At 45.8% G+C, this 16,385-nt stretch overlaps 1 protein-coding gene across 1 annotated transcript in view; it reads left to right on the top strand.

Annotated features, from left to right (window-relative positions):
• The window catches only part of NHSL2 (NHS like 2), a 575,930-nt gene that overhangs the window by 511,354 nt on the left and 48,191 nt on the right, over positions 1–16,385 (top strand). Inside the window, 2 exon segments of the mRNA XM_030209676.1 lie at positions 3,647–5,713; positions 5,716–5,964. Of these exon segments, the coding sequence (XP_030065536.1) occupies positions 3,647–5,713; positions 5,716–5,964 (2,316 nt within the window).

The following is a 16,385-nucleotide window of genomic DNA, read 5'->3' as shown; positions in this document are numbered from 1 at the left end:
TGGTCACACAGTCAGATCTGAGATCTGTCCGTCTGCGGTCTGTCAGCAAATCAGAACCTGATTAGATCAGAGTGCCAGAAGAAGTGTCTCAGTACTATGAAATGACCGAAAGCCTGACTGGTAAGGATGAAGAATATTACTGCATTCAATATGATTGATGAGTTGAAAGTGGACAAGTTTTTCTAGAACTCTAGAGAAAAAAGGAAGGTTAGAGCTGGGACAGACGCTAGAAGGAAAATATATCCAATTGTTTCTGTTCTGCAGAGTGTGAGCTTGAATTATTTGAGTCATTATACATTATTAAAGACTAGTAAAAAAGGCCCGTTTCGGAAACAAATGAAACGGGCGCTAGCCAGGTTTTCCTCGTAGTGTGTATGTTAGAGTGAGTGTGTGTGTGTGAGAGTGACTGTGTGTGAGAGAGAGAGAGATTGAGTGCTTGTGTATCTGTGTTTGAGTGTGTGTGTTTCAGAATGACTGTGTGCGAGTGCGTATGTTGGACACAGTGAGTGACAGAGACAGAGTTTTCCGAGAGCTACAGTGTGTTTGACAGAGCGTCTGGTTATTACCCCCCATTCGTACTTTTCCCTTTTGTTGGGCCCCCTCCGTTTCCTCCCTCTTTTCCCCTCTCTTGCCTTCCCCCTCCCCATCTGTACTGAGTGAGTGTGTGCCCCTCCCTCCCTACCTGCTTTTCCTTCTGTTAAGCAGTTCTGTCTTCCTTCCCTAATGTCCTCCTCCTCCATGCCAGCATTCTGACTTCCTTCCCTGATTTCCTCCTCCTCCATGCCAGCATACCCTCCCATGCAGAGATGACCCTGTTGCTATGAGATTAGGTTGTGTGTGTTGATGTCGGTTACCGAGGGTGGCTCCGGGATCTCGGTGCAAGTTGTGTTTGTGTGATGCTCTCTTTACCGCCCCGCCGTCGACGTCATCGCTTACCGAGGGGGGCTCGGGATCTCCGTCCAAGTTGTGTATGTGCGACGCTGTTTGTTCCGCCCTGCCGTCGACGTAATCGCGTGGTGACGTGAGGGCGGAGCTACACGTCCCTCTCCGGTTTGTTGGGTTTTTTTTGGCGTGCCCGCTACTCCTTGGCGCTGAGTGCAGTTATTTCTTCCTTCCCTTATTCCGCCTCCATGGCTGGTAGCTTTTTGTGAGGTAGAAGCGCTGCCGGGCCGCCTCCTCTTCCACATTCCGCCCTCTCTCCCGCCTCCTCTTCGTCGTTACGCTCTCTCTCCTGCTTTCGGCTACTGATTGGCTCCTTGAATGTGCTCCGCCCTCAACGTCATTACGTTTGACGCGAGGGCGGGGCCCACAGACTGTGTTTCTGCTGCTACAGAGCTTCGAACAAACGAACTGGCTTCATTGACGTCAGTGGTCAATGGAACGTTGAGAGTGCTTTTTATGTCGAGATGGGGTGTGGCCTAGGGCGCAGATGGGCGTGGCTGAGTGCGGGAGTCCGAATAGCCTAGGTCAGGAGCCACAGTTGGAGTGAGGTGAGCTTCAGAATGTCTGAGGGGGATTCAGAATGTCTGAGGGGGATTTTATTTATATAGATATTGAACAATTGGGGCCCTGTTTACAAAGATGTGCTAGCGTTTTTAGCACATGCTAACTGTGTAGATGCCCATAATATTCCTATGGGTGTCTTTACGGTTAGCGTGTGCTAAAAATGCTAGTGTGCCTTTGTATTCAGGGCCCTTGGTGTGATAGTCTTTTTCAGGTATTGTACTCTCATATATTTCTAGTTTTTTCTTTCAGTACAACCAGGACTTTTTTTGAGGGGGTACTTGGGGGTACTGAGTACCGGCACCTTTTCCATTGTCTGCTAAAATTGACCCATGGACCCCAAGTTTTAATGAAAGAGCTCAGGCTCTACACACCAATTTTGCCTTGTCATGGATTTTGTGATTGGTTACAGGGGACCTGGCTATTGTGGGATAGGTCCTTCAGTGATCACCTAACCCCTGAAGGGTGGCGTAGCATTTGAGTACTGGCACCTTTTTTGCTAGTAAAAACACACTGAGTACAACACAATGGAATGTCATTCTATATATATATTTTTGTAAGCTTCGCATTTCTAGGTTACACAGTAGTATAGTACGCATGCCATCAGCAATAGCTTTGTTAGTTGAGCACTTTTACACAGTCGCAATGTTGTCATTTACATTAGTGGGGTAATATATTTACATTTTTTTTCTACACGATATCACCACCACTTTGTCATTTTTTCACAGTTATTTTTATCTCATTTTCTGATGGTGTATGCCATCCATCATCTGTGTCCCTAGAGAGCTGATCCTTCAGTGTCTGGCATGGAGTTACTTTTAGCATAGACTGTGGAGGTTTTATTTTTGTAATGCGTACATTAAAATACATTCAGATTAATTATATATACAGTAGTTATTGATTTAGCTTTTCTTATGTGCATATGCTTTTACATAGTTGGTATATTTTTTTCTCTCTAAATTTCTATACAACTCAGGTATTTTTTTATTTTTGTTTATGTACATATTAAATCGGCTCCAAGTGAGATAACATAGCCAATATTTTTTTTTAACACTCTCATTTACTTTTTTTTAAACTGGCCTCATTTTCAACTGAGTGGAGGTGGATGTTTTTTCATTATTAGGGTTTTCAGCATATATGAATTATTGTTTGGATTGCAGTATGATTCAGTCCACGTTGAGGTTTGAAAGAAATGAGTAATGTTAGCATTATTTATTACTTTTTATTGTCCATTGTTTTTTGTAACTTCCATTGTTAATAGCATTTGTTAGATGTTTCATATTGTGTATATATTTTTTCTCTGTTTTTATGATGTATGTTTATACAAATAGTGATTTTTATGCTTTGCTGTTTTCTCTTTGTTTTCATGATATAACATATTTGTCTACATAATGCAGGCCTGTACAAATGTAGATTGTTATACTTTGTTATTTAGACTCCTGACACCGGTCTAGTGGCCGAAAGTCTCATTTTATTGAGAATAACAAATTTGAAGCACCAGAGAGTGTTTCCTGTTTATTGTCACCCCCCCACAGTGGTTGTTGTCTGTTTTATTCTACAGTGATACATGTTGGTTTGCATGCTAACTATAATCTGGTATATTAAATTCAGTCTATTGAAAGCCAATGTTCTCTAGAGGATCTCTGGTTGTATTAATTATGCCACATAGTTGTAGCAAGCTATTATGGCAAGTTTTGGAATCGATTCATGTTATACTGACAGATATAAAGGCAAGCAGTGCCCACAGCAAAATCTCTGGCTTGATATCTTGCTGAAATAATGAAAGCAAAAAATAGCAATGGTATAACAGTAAAAGAGGAGACTAAACAGAGTAGGAGCATACTTTACTGATACTTAATGCACTCAGTAATGGAAGAGGGAAGGCTTAATGGCATAGCATTCAGACCTGTTGTTCTGTCTGGAAAACTTGTGTGAAATACTCTGTTTCTGTAAAATCTGTCTCAATGAAGTAGCGGTAAATGTGATTCTGTTGTGCTCAATTTGTGATTTTTTTGGCACTTAATATGTTTCCAGTATTGTTTATTCATAAAACTCTGATTTAATGTGACAGTATTGCAGTTTCACTAATGGTGTGGCATAGTATTTAAATAGCTAATACTATGCTTGTTTGTTTTCACCATAGATAATACTAATGGGCCTATTTCCAGCCAGCACTCTCCTGCTGTAGGAGAGGCGCCATCAACCTGCTTCGTCTCTGAAGTCACTCATGGAAGAAATTCAGTAGGTCAAGGTTCTACACGTAATCCTTTCCCTCCACCATTGAGAAAGACTTATAGTGACCTAGGTCACAGTGTGCAAGCACGATTCTTCTGTCAGTCACCCACCAGCATGGATAGCGCAGGAATTATCTGTGCCAGTCCTTCCTGCAATGGAGACAAGGATGCAACATTTTCCCCTAGATGGCAGGAAAACTCGTTTAGCTATATGACACCATCAAGCCCAGTGTTGGATTCAAATAGTCAAGCTGATGAAAACGAGAAATGTTCTTCACAGTGCAAATACAGGATACCTTTAAACGTGGCTTCACCTGTGGATTACAAAGATGGGGTTTGCTTTCCTGCAGCAAAAGATGACCAGCTAAAAATCAACAGGAATGATTTTTCACCCACAGCAGAAAACTCAGGGCCAGAACTATTGAATTATCTTTCTAGGCACTTAGAAGATCAGGAGCCACCAAATCTGCAGGCAGGTGCAGATGCCTGTGTATTCCGTGAGAGATCGCTGTCCATGCCCACGGACTCAGGTTCTCTTTGCTCAGTGGAAATCATGTACACCGAGAACCGAAGAGGCAGTGGGAATTATGCATTAAATTACCCTAGTGGAAGCTCAGATGGCAGCACAAGCACAGAAAATGTTTCCATAGGGAACGAGCAGGAGAATCGCCAAAGACAGAGGAATCGCAGTATCTCCCTTAAGAAGGCTAAGAAAAAGCCATCACCACCAATGCGCAGTGTCTCTTTGATCAAAGATGGCAGTGTCCAAAAATTAGAGTCCAGTACCTCATTGTTAAAAGATAACAGACCTAAAAGCCTTTGCATCCCTTTAGACCATCAAAAGGAAAATGATATCCATGCATATGCCCAAGGTAACGCCACAATACCTGTTACAAAAAACACTGAAAATATACATTTTTCACACCACTGGTATCTCACTGAATGGAAGTCCAGTGATCCATATAGGTCATTGTCTGGATCTAGCACTGCTACAGGAACAACTGTAATTGAATGTATGAAAGCACGTGAAAGTTCAGAGTCACTTGATTCTCCTTCTGTGTCCAGGGCTACAACACCTTCCCAATTTTCTACTGAGCCTGATTCAAAGATATCTTCTCCAGGAAGACCACCTGGACTAATGTCACCTTCTAGTGGCTATTCTAGCCAGTCAGAGACTCCAACACCAACAGTCCCAGTATCCCTGATTTTAGGACATTCTCCATACCAAACCAAGATGAGACCATTAGTACCTGAGAGGAAATCATCACTGCCCGCTACCTCACCAATGGAGAGGAGTCCCAAATCCAGATTGCCGTTTGAGTTGCCAGTGACTCCTCCAACACATTTGGACTTATCAGGGTTAAAAAAATCATCAAAGGGTAAAGTCAAGGCAAGCAGGCATCATTCTGACTCCACTTTTAGTTTCAAGCTTGGTCAGAAAACTAGTCCAATTCAGCCCTTAATGCCCATGGTCACACAGTCAGATCTGAGATCTGTCCGTCTACGGTCTGTCAGCAAATCAGAACCTGAAGATAATGCTGATGGCTCAGATCTCCCTGATGAACAGATTGATGAAGACTTCATTCTGGTGGAAAAAAAAGTGAAGCCACCAGTTGCAGAGAAGCCACCGATGTCCAAAAGGCCTCCAAAGCTCATTCATAGGTCACCTACTGTACCGCAAGATTCTATTAAGATTTTACCCATTGTACCACTAGCTCCTGACATAAACACAAAAGAAAAGGTGTCCCCTCAAGATATATACATGGTGATTAAGAAATCAAAACACAAGAAAAAATTTGATCCAGGAAACCTAGTTGATTCTGTGTCTCTAGTTGGACCATCATCGCCTCCACAGAATTCCCACAGAATTCCCTCAGGGATCAGACAAGTTTCTCAGGGAAATGAAGAGGGTAATGAAGACTCAAAACTAAAACAGTTGCCAGAAAGGATCACCACCCAAGATCTGGGAGATATGGAGAAAAAAAGAGGAAAATCCCACCTCCAGTTCCTAAAAAGCCCAGTATGTTGTACCTTCCACTTGCAACACTCTCAACTAATTCAGTTCCCAGCACACCAGATCAAATGTTAACTCCAAGCCCTGTTATCACAGTCGGCAGAGACTTCAGCTGTTTTCCAGCCACCAATGATTTCCAGTCACCCGATGGAGGACGAAATAATCCCCATGCACAAGCAGAAAATTACAGCATGCCTCTTGGTAATGCTTCAGGTCTGTAATCCTTTCCTGCTATGAACAGCAGCTGATCTTTATCTGACAGTTTATCAGGTGATTAGACATACGCATACTTATGTCTGTTTTATTTTATTTATTGCAATTTATTTACCACCTTTATGAAGAGAATCACTCAGGGGCCCTTTTACTAAGCCGCAGCAGCAAGTGGCCTGTGGCATCTGTTGGGCGCTCGTCGGGTCAGCTTTTGCTGCGTCCTGGAAAAATGGCCTTTTTTAAGGCACCAGAAAATGGATGTGCTGCAAAATAAAAATTAGCGCACATCCATTTTCGGCCTAAGACCTTACCGCCACCCATTGACTTAGCAATCAGCACACATCCACTGGTGTTTACCAATGGGTAAGCGCCACGCGGTAGAAAATAGAAAATATTTTCTATCGTGTGTTTTCAGCGTGTGCCAAATTCTGAATTACCACCCAGCGCACATGGTAGCCAGGCGGTAATGCTGATTTGGGATGCGCTGGACGCTCATAGGTCCTTACATGCCTTTGTAAAAAGGAAACCTCAAGGCGGTGTACAGCAGTTACAGCTTGACATAAAACTTTGAATTTTGTTATAAGCATAACTATAGTAAGATGACCAAATGTAAGTATAAATAAAACCACTGAGGTAAACTTAGAAATGACAAATTGAATCCTAGTTATAGGGCAAACATGGTACAGTAACAGAAATATATACATTTAGCAGCACTGTAAAACAATCATGTAGAAACAGAGAAAAATGAAGACAAATAAAGACCATATGGTCTATCTGCCCATCCATGCCATCTTACTCTCCTTTTCACTCCCCTAGAGATCCTATGCACGTGTCCCAATTTTTTCTGAATTCAGATACAGTTTTCGCCTCCACCAGGAAGCTGTTCCACAAGTTCACTACCATTTCCGTGAAGTAGTATTTCCTCAGGTTACTTCTGAGTCTATCTGCTTTCACCTTCATCCTGTGCCCCCTCACTCCAGAGCTTCCTTCCAGTTTAGACCTGCCTTCTGTGCATTTATGCCATGTAAGTATTTAAACATCTCATCATATCTCTTCTTTCCCGCCTTCCTCAAAAAAATATACATATTTCCTCCGATAACTGGCCAGGATTGGCACCTGTCTGGTTAAATGCCCCATAACTAGCTATCAGCGAATTTTCAGCAGGACATGGCTGGCCATGATTCGCTGAAAATTTGCGGTTAACGACCATATTTGGCCATGTGAATACCAGGCCTATCTTTGGCCAGTTCAAACTTAACCGGCCAAAGCTGAATAGTTTGAACCAGTCAAAAATAAACCAGATATTCAGTCACCGGAAACAGCCTGGCATTGAATATCCGGGTCAACGCCGACTGCGGGAGTTACCCAAGCTAACTCTCAGAGTGTGAATATCAGGCCCATATGCTTTATGACAAACACCATTTAGTAGCTACTCTCCCAACTGTGCATTGGTCTGTTGGTTGGAGCCAGACTGATTAGCACCAGATATAGTTGTTTGTTAATGCAGTTTTTATTGAGCTTTTCCAATGTACGATAATGATGACCCACTTCATCAAACTGAAGTGTAACATTTAAAATGCAAAGCTTCAATGCAAACAGTTTGCTCAATCATAAACAGTAGAGATCTATACCCTAGGTCCTCTAGTATCCCCTAACACCCTCTCCCCCCCCCCCCCAAGCTTCCAATATAATTTATTTATTTATTTATTAAGTGCATTTTTACCCCACCTTTTCCCACAGGATGTGGGCTCAAAGTGGCTTACAATAGACTGGAAAGACGATCGCCAGACCAGTGGTAATACAACTACAATATTTAAACAAATAAGTAGGCAGAGAGAAGAAAGTAAAAAGAATAGAAATTTAGGAGTCCAAAATTAGGTCTTGACTCGCTGAGACATATTAAGGTAGGTAATCAGATCTCTACATCCGGCCACTCGCAATCTTCGTCAAAAACAGCTGACCGGCAAGCTGAACCCACCAGCAGGACAGGAATGCAGGCGAAGGCCAACGGCTGGAAACGGCGGTCGAGGAGGAAACAGGGCCCCTTCAACGTGCAGCACAGTCCAAACACAAAGAAACTGCTAAGTCCTAGAAGACTTCAGCCATTTAAGACTAGGCTTCAAGCAGATGCAGTGAGTGCATTCCCAAAGGGTCCCATGTCACTCAGAATTGAGAGCCCTTCAGCGATGTGAATTCAGATACCTTTCAACACTCTAAAATGAGTAACTGAATCATGCGAGATTGCCACAATTGCTTAGAAGGCACCTCTAAGCCTATCCAAAGCAGTAGAATAATTTTAACGCTACCAATATTAAGCGTTTTTAAAAGGCCTACATCTCTTTTTTTCTTTTACCTTGGCACTGAGAAGTCCAAATATCATGGCTGGGGTTACCTTTATAGATACTGTCCATATATTAGATACAAAGTCAATGATGCACTGCCAGAATGCTTTGATGAAAGGGTATGTCCAAAACATATGGTCAAGAGTGGCATCAGTATGTCTACATTTAGGGCCTTTGGGGAAATATATACCCCTCCCGTCCGATATCCAGCGCTGGTTAACTAGCCAGGAATGGCTCCTGGCCAGTTAAATAGCCTTAAGCTAGCTAAGCACTAATATTCAGCACAAGATAGCCAGCCAACTCAGCTGAATATTAGCACTTAGCAGCTAGCTCGGCCACCTAGCACCAATATTCTTCTGCTGACTAGCTAAGTTTAGTGGTCAGATAGACCCGCATAAATAGAGGTCTATCTGTGGTCGCTGTAACTTAGCCAGTCAGCCAATGAATATAGGCTTAATCGGTTATGTTCATAGCGGCCAAAACCCCCCAGAAATTCAATGCTGGAAGCCAGATTACTGTCCGGCATTGATTTTCCGGGTTCACCGCCAACCACAGGAGTTAGCCAGGCTGCCTCCCATGGTCTGAATATCTGTCCCATAGTCTCAAAAGCACCTTGTATTGCATCTCCCAAAAGGACATATACCTCCCTGTTTACTATGCCATGTGGCAATGCCGACACAGCCCATTCAAAGTGAATGAGCAGTGTCAGCAGTAGCATACAGCAGCCGCTAGCGCAGCTTCGTGAACAGGGGGTATAGTCTGTAAGGGACTGTAAACCCTTCAAGCTAGACAAGATCACTCCTTCTGGCAATGGTATCCCCAAATCCACAGACCAAACGGTTAATAATCTGAGATGATCCAGAATTGCTGTGTGTTCCTGGAGATATCTATGATGAAATTTCAAAGAAACCTTCATCAGTGAATCCAGGATGTATGCCGTGGAAAGCAATTCATAAGCCTCTAGTTTTAAATCAGCAGGGTCCAAGCCAGCCAAACAGTTCCGTAACTGCATGTAAGCAAACACTTCCTTCTGAGAGAGGTGAAACTCTTTCTGCAGAAAATGAAAGGACTTCGTCTTGCCATCTTCAGAAACTACATGAAATAAATATCGGATGCCCTTTTTCTCCCAAGTGGCAAAGGCAGGATTATCTGTACCTGGAGAAAAAGCGAAGATACTAACCTGTAGCAGGTATTTTCCGAGGACAGCAGGCTGATTGTTCTCACAGGTGGGTTGACGTATGTGTCGGCCCAGAAAGCGGCAAAATCTTTCCAGCAAAAATATTAAACTTTGCCAGAGTCTTCTGGTGCACACGCACTGCGCATGCGTGGATGACTTCCTACCCGTCGCAAGCGTGACTCCTCAGTTAAATCAAAAAGCATATAAATTAATAAGAAAACAACTCCAAAGGGGAGGTGGGCGGGATTGTGAGATAAATCAGCCTGCTGTCCTCGGAGAATATCTGCTACAGGTTAGTATCTTCGCTTTCTCCGAGGACAAGCAGGCTGCTTGTTCTTACAAATGGGGTATCCCTAGCACCCAGGCTCACTCAAAACAATAAACATTGGTCAATTGGGCCTCGCAACGGCGAGGACATAACATAGGTTAACCTGAAACTATTTACAGCTAGCTGGGAGTGCAGCCTGGAACAGAATAAAACGGGCCTAGGGGGGTGGAGTTGGATTCTAAACCCCGAACAGATTCTGCAGCACTGACTGCCCAAACCGACTGTCGCGTCGGGTATCCTGCTGAAGGCAGTAGTGAGATGTGAATTTGTGGACTGATGACCACGTTGCAGCCTTGCAAATCTCTTCAATGGAGGCTGACTTTAAGTGAGCCAATGACGCTAACATTATGAGCCGTGACATGGCCCTCCAGAGTCAGCCCAGCTTGGGCATACGAAGGAAATGCAGTCTGCTAGCCAATTTTAGATTGAGCATTTTCCGATGGCGACTCCCCTCCTGTTGGGATCGAAAGAAACAAACAACTGGGCGGACTGTCTGAAGGGCTTCGTCTGCTCCACATAAAAGGCCAATGCTCTCTTACAGTCCAAGGTGTGCAAACTGCCTTCGCTAGGGTGGGTATGAGGATGGGGAAAAAATGTGGGCAAGACAATTGACTGGTTGAGATGGAACTCCGACACCACTTTAGGAAGGAACTTAGGGTGCGTGTGGAGGACTACTCTGTTATGATGAAATTTAGTATAAGGTGCACGCACCACCAAGGCCTGAAGCTCACTGACCCTATGAGCTGAAGTAACAGCCACCAAGAAAATGACCTTCCAGGTCAAGTACTTCAGATGGCAGGAATTCAGAGGCTCAAAAGGAGCTTTAATCAGCTGGGTGAGAGCGACGTTGAGATCCCATGACACTGGTGGAGGTTTGACAGGGGGCTTTGACAAAAACAAACCTCTCATGAAGCGAACAACTAAAGGCTGTCCAGAGATAGGCTTATCCTCTACATGGTGATGATAGGCACTAATCACACTAAGATGAACCCTTACTGAGTTGGTTTTGAGGCCAGACTCTGATAAGTGTAGAAGGGATTCAAGCAGGGTCAGTGTAGGACAAGAACGAGGATCTAGGGCCTTGCTGTCCCACCAGATGGCAAACCTCCTCCATTTGAAAGAGTAACACCTTTTTGTGGAATCTTTCCTGGAAGCAAGCAAGACTCGGGAGACACCCTCTGAAAGACCCAAGGAGGCGAATTCTATGCTCTCAACATCCAGGCCGTGAGAGCCAGAGTCTGGAGGTTGGGATGCAAAAGCGACCCCTCGTTCTGAGTGATGAGGGTCAGAAAACACTCCAATCTCCACGGATCTTCAGAGGACAACTCCAGAAAAAGAGGGAACCAAATCTGACGAGGCCAAAAGGGCGCAATCAGAATCATGGTTCCACGATCTTGCTTGAGTTTCAGCAAAGTCTTCCCTACTAGAGGTATGTGAGGATACGCGTATAGAAGGCCTGTTCCCCAATGTAGGAGAAAGGCATCTGACGCTAGTCTGTCGTGGGCCTGAAGCCTGGAACAAAACTGAAGGACCTTGTGATTGATCTGAGTGGCAAAAAGATCCACCGAGGGAGTGCCTCACACTCGGAAGATCTTGCGGAGTATGCCCATGTTCAGAGACCACTCGTGAGGTTGCATTATCCTGCTCAGCCTGTCGGCCAGACCATCGTTTACACCTGCCAGATAAGTGGCTTGGAGAAACATACCATGATGGCGAGCCCAAAGCCACATCTGGACGGCTTCCTGACACAGAGGGCGAGATCCAGTGCCCCCGTTTGTTGGTGTAATACATAGCAACCTGATTGTCTGTCTGCATTAAGATTACTTGGTTTGACAGCTGATCTCTGAAAGCCTTTAGAGCGTTCCAGATTGCTCTTAAATTCCAGGAGGTTGATCTGAAAGGACCAGGCTCCCTGAGTGTGGAGCCCATCTACATGAGCTCCCCACCCCAGGAGAGATGCATCTGTCGTCAGCACTTTTTGTGGCTGAGGAATTTGGAATGGTCGCCCCATGGTCAAATTGGATCGAGTCGTCCACCACTAAATAGAATTCCGAAAGTCGGTGGACAGTTGGATTACATCCTGTAGATTCCCTGCAGCTTGAAACCACTGGAAAGCTAGGGTCCATATGTAGACGTGCCATGGGCGTTAAATGAACTGTGGAGGCCATGTGCCCCAGAAGTCTCAACATCTGCAGAGCCGTGACCTGCTGAGACACTTGAACCATGGACACCAGGGACAGAAGGTTGTCTGCCCTTGCCTCGGGGAGATAAGCTCGAGCTGTCTGAGTGTTCAGCAGAGCTCCAATGAATTCCAATTTTTGGACTGGGGTGGGATGGGACTTGGGATAATTTATGACAAACCCCAGTAGCTCCAGCAACTGAATAGTCATTCACATGGACTCCAGAGCACCTTCCTTTGAGGTGCTCTTCACCAGCCAATCGTCGAGATAAGGAAACACATGCACTCCCAGTCTGCGTAGCGACACTGTGACTACAGCTAGGCATTTTGTAAACACTCTGGGTGCAGACGCCAGGCTAAAGGGCAGTACACGGTACTGAAAGTGATGTGTTCCCAGCCGAAATTGAAGATACTTCCTGTGAGCTGGAAGTATCAAGATGTGTGTGTAAGCATCCTTTAAGTCCAGAGAACATAGCCAATCGTTTTCCTGAATCATGGGAAGTAGGGTGCCTAGGGAAACCATCCTGAACTTTTCTCGGATAAGAAATTTGTTCAGGGCCCTTAGGTTTAGGATGGGACACATCCCCCGTTTTATTTTGCACAAGGAAATAGAATCCCAGCCCTTCTTCCCTTGGTGCAACGGGTTCGACCGCTTGGGCCTTTAGAAGGGTGTAGAGTTCCTCTGCAAGTACCTGCTTGTGCTGGGAGCTGTAGGACTGAGCTCCCGGTGGGCAATTTCGAGGCTTGGATTCCAGATTGAGGGTGTATCCTAACCAGACTATTTGAAGAACCCACCGGTCGGAGGTTATAAGAGGCCACCTTTGGTGAAAAAACATTAACCTCCCCCCAACTGGCAAGTCGTCCGGTACGGACACGTTTACTGAGGCTATACTGAACTGGAGCCAGTCAAAAGCCCGTCCCTTGCTTTTACTGGGGAGCCGCAGCTGCCTTAGGCGCACGCTGTTTACGAGAACGAACGCGCGTGCTGGGACTGAGCCTGGGCAGGCTGCCGAGAAGCAGGAGTGTACCTACGCCTAGCATAGGAATAGGAAGCACTCCTCTTCCCTCCAAAACACCTCTTGGATGAGGAGGTACTAGCAGAAGACGCCTGGCGGGAGAGAGAATCCATAGCATCATTATGCTTCTTGATCTGGTCAACTAGATCCTCTACTTTCTCACCAAAAAGGTTATCCCCCTGGCAAGGAACATCCGCCATCCGTTGCTGGACCGAATGATCCAGGTCAGAGACATGCAGCCATGAGAGTCTGTGCATCACTATACCCTGGGCAGCGATCCTGGATGCTACATCAAAAGTGTCGAACGTACCCCTGGCCAGGAATTTTCGATACGCCTTCTGCTGCCTGACCATCTGGCGAAAAGGCTCTCCTGCTCCAGAGGGAGTGTATCAACCAAGCCGGACTGTTGCCTCACCGAGTTCCACAAGTGGATGCTCGTGAAGAGATGGTAAGATTGGATTTTGGAAGCAAGCATAGTGGCTTGATATGTTTTCCTCCCAAAAGAATCAAGAGTCCTAGCTTCCCTGCCTGGGGGCGCTGAGGCATAGTCCCTAGTACTCTTGTCTCTCTTGAGGGCGGAGTCCACCACCATGGAATTGTGGGGTAACTGAGACCTTATCAATCTAGGTTCACCGTGGATCCGATACTGGGATTCAGTTTTCTTCAGGATCATGGGGCCAGACAGAGGGAATGACCAGTTCCGCATAAGGACTTCCTTCAGTACCTTATGTAGTGGAGCCGTCACAGCCACTCTAGGTGGAGAAGGATAATCCAGGACCTCGAGCATCTCAGCCCTGGGCTCATCCTCAACTTCCATAGGGAAAGGAATAGCTGTAGCCATTTCCCGGACAAAAGATGTAAAGGACAGACTCTCTGGTGGAGATAGTCTCCTTTCTGGTGGAGGGGAAGGTTCAGAGGGAATCCCAAAGGACTCGTCAGAAGAAAAGTACCTGGGGTCTTCCTCTGGCTCCCATGAACGTTCCTCTTCGGTATCGGATAAGACCTCCCTCAGAGCACTCAGAGACTGAGCCCGCCTCGACGTCGAGGAAGAACGTCCGCGATGGCGACGTCGAGAAGTCGACACCTTCCTAGACTACAGTGAAACTTCCTCCACCGACATCGAAGGGAAGTCAACCTGGGTGGCAGCCGACGTGGATGCCGCAGGCGGCACCGAGGCTGGGGACCTCACCGCAGGAGAAGGGCCTGATGCTGCTGCAGCCTGCGGCACAGAAGGTGCAAGCACCCCTGACATCGAAGCAGACTGGCGCAGCAATCCCTCCAGAAGCTCTGGAAGCAGGGCCCGGCTGCGTTCGTTGAGAGCCGCCATCGGAGAAGGCTGCGGGGTCGGTAGAGCAGCTGGTGGCAGAATCTGTCGAGACTCGGAAGGTGGTATCGGGCTGCCAAGAGATCAACGCATCAGCACCTGTATAGAGGGGGAACGGTCCTCTCGATGCCAACGCTTCTCAGTGCCGACTCTCTCGACGCCCCAGAGCTCCTGGCACCGTGTATCGAAGGAGAACGATGACGGGGCTTCTTAGCCTTTGCTCGACACCCGTCATCGAGGCTCCTCGGTACCGATGAGGAGTACATGGAATCCTCACGTCTCCTCGGAGCCGGGTCCGACGAAGGTCGATCACGGGGGGCCTGCATAACAGGAGGCCTCGAGGCAGGTGGAGACCCACTCGACGCCTCACTGCTCTCAGCATGAGTTGGTCTCGGGGCAGCCAATACCTCTCCTTCCGACGTCGATGCTCCTCTCGATGTCGACGCCGACGCTGCTGACCTCGGTACCGATGTCGTTGTCAACGTCGAGGGACTGGACCGAGCCCCAAAAAGCTTTTCTCGCAGGGCTTCTTGAGACACTTGAGTCCGTTTCTTCATAGGAAGACACAGACTACAAGCAGCTGGGCTATGGTCAGGCCCAAGGCACTGGATACACCAGGCGTGGGTATTGGTACCTGAGATGGTCCGGTTGCACGTTTGAAGCCGCTGGGTGTCCTCGATGACATGGAAGGAAAAACGGTTTTGGCAAAATCAAACGACGCGATTGTGCCAAAAAAGTGAAGGGCACAAAAAAAGAGGGAAAAACCGACCGCGTGGCCTAAAGGTCGGCCACGTCAAAAAGAAAGTAAACTTAAAAATAGGCCAAACAAACACTTAAGGAAATTACGGGAGTAAAAAATTAAAAGAAATAGAAAAAGAGAGAAAAAGAAATCGTCAGACTCTCGCTTCTGGGCCAAAAACCGAGGAGAGCAGAAAAAATGCTGTCACCTCATCCGGACAAAAAAGAACTGAGGAGTCATGCTCGCGACTGGCGGAAAGTGGTTTGCACATGCGCAGTGTGCGCTGCTCGCGCGCCAGAAGACTCTGGCAAAGTTTTTTATTTTTGCTGGAAACATTTTGCCGCTTCCTGGGCTAACGCGGACGTCGACCCACTTGTGAGAACAAGCAGCCTGCTTGTCCTCGGAGAATGCCCCATTATATCTAATGGGCAAAAGAGGAATGATCTGTGCATTAATGTTAAATTTGCAGACCCATTTCCAAACTAGCCATAGAGGCATGTACAACACGTTACCCTTGGTGCTGGAATTTATACATGCCTCCCCATCATGCAAAAAGGCACTGAAACATTCTTTTTGAAATACTAAACGTTCCAAAGGCATGCAGGAAAAGTCAGAGGTACCCCGAAACCAGTCATCGATATGTCTCATTCCACAGCTGATTAACATATGCTGTAAATTCCTCCTTTATCTTTAGCGGATGCAATAATTTTCAAAGATGACCTTGCTCGTTTCCCCCGCAAGAAATAAGTTTGTATTACCTTATGCAAACATTTTTCATCTTACACTTTCAAATGCAAGGATAACATCTGAAAAATGTACAACAAGGTACAATCATCATGTTAAATAAACTAACTTTGTGCATCAAGGAAAGAGGATATGCTTACTAAAGCTGCAATTTGGTTCTACTTGACTGTATCAATGGAGAAACATTTAGGGCCCTGTTTACTAAGCTGTGCTGTAGGCAGCCAAACATTTTATCGTGTGCTAATGATAGAGACACCCATAAGAATATAATGGGTGTCTCTGTCATTAGCATGCACTAAAACGTTTGTGTGTATACAGCGTGGCTTAGTAAACAAATCCCTTAGAGTATAAAAAGTGGTATATGTAAAATGTTCAGTGGCGCATTGCAATGGAAATGTACCTCTCCGCTGCTCACGTACCTCAAGAATAGTGGAGAGGGCCATGGAGTTACCAAAATTCACAGTAAATCTGAGAGGAGCCCATATTTCTCCATCAATTTTATGGCCATCTGTAGGAAACTCTGGGGTTGTGTAAATATTAGTAACAAATCATCAGCAAAAGCAAGGGTCTTCAAA

This window comes from Microcaecilia unicolor, chromosome 7, assembly GCF_901765095.1.
Source record: "Microcaecilia unicolor chromosome 7, aMicUni1.1, whole genome shotgun sequence".
In the NCBI taxonomy this organism is placed as follows: domain Eukaryota; kingdom Metazoa; phylum Chordata; class Amphibia; order Gymnophiona; family Siphonopidae; genus Microcaecilia; species Microcaecilia unicolor.
This window is presented reverse-complemented; position numbering and strand designations above follow the sequence as displayed.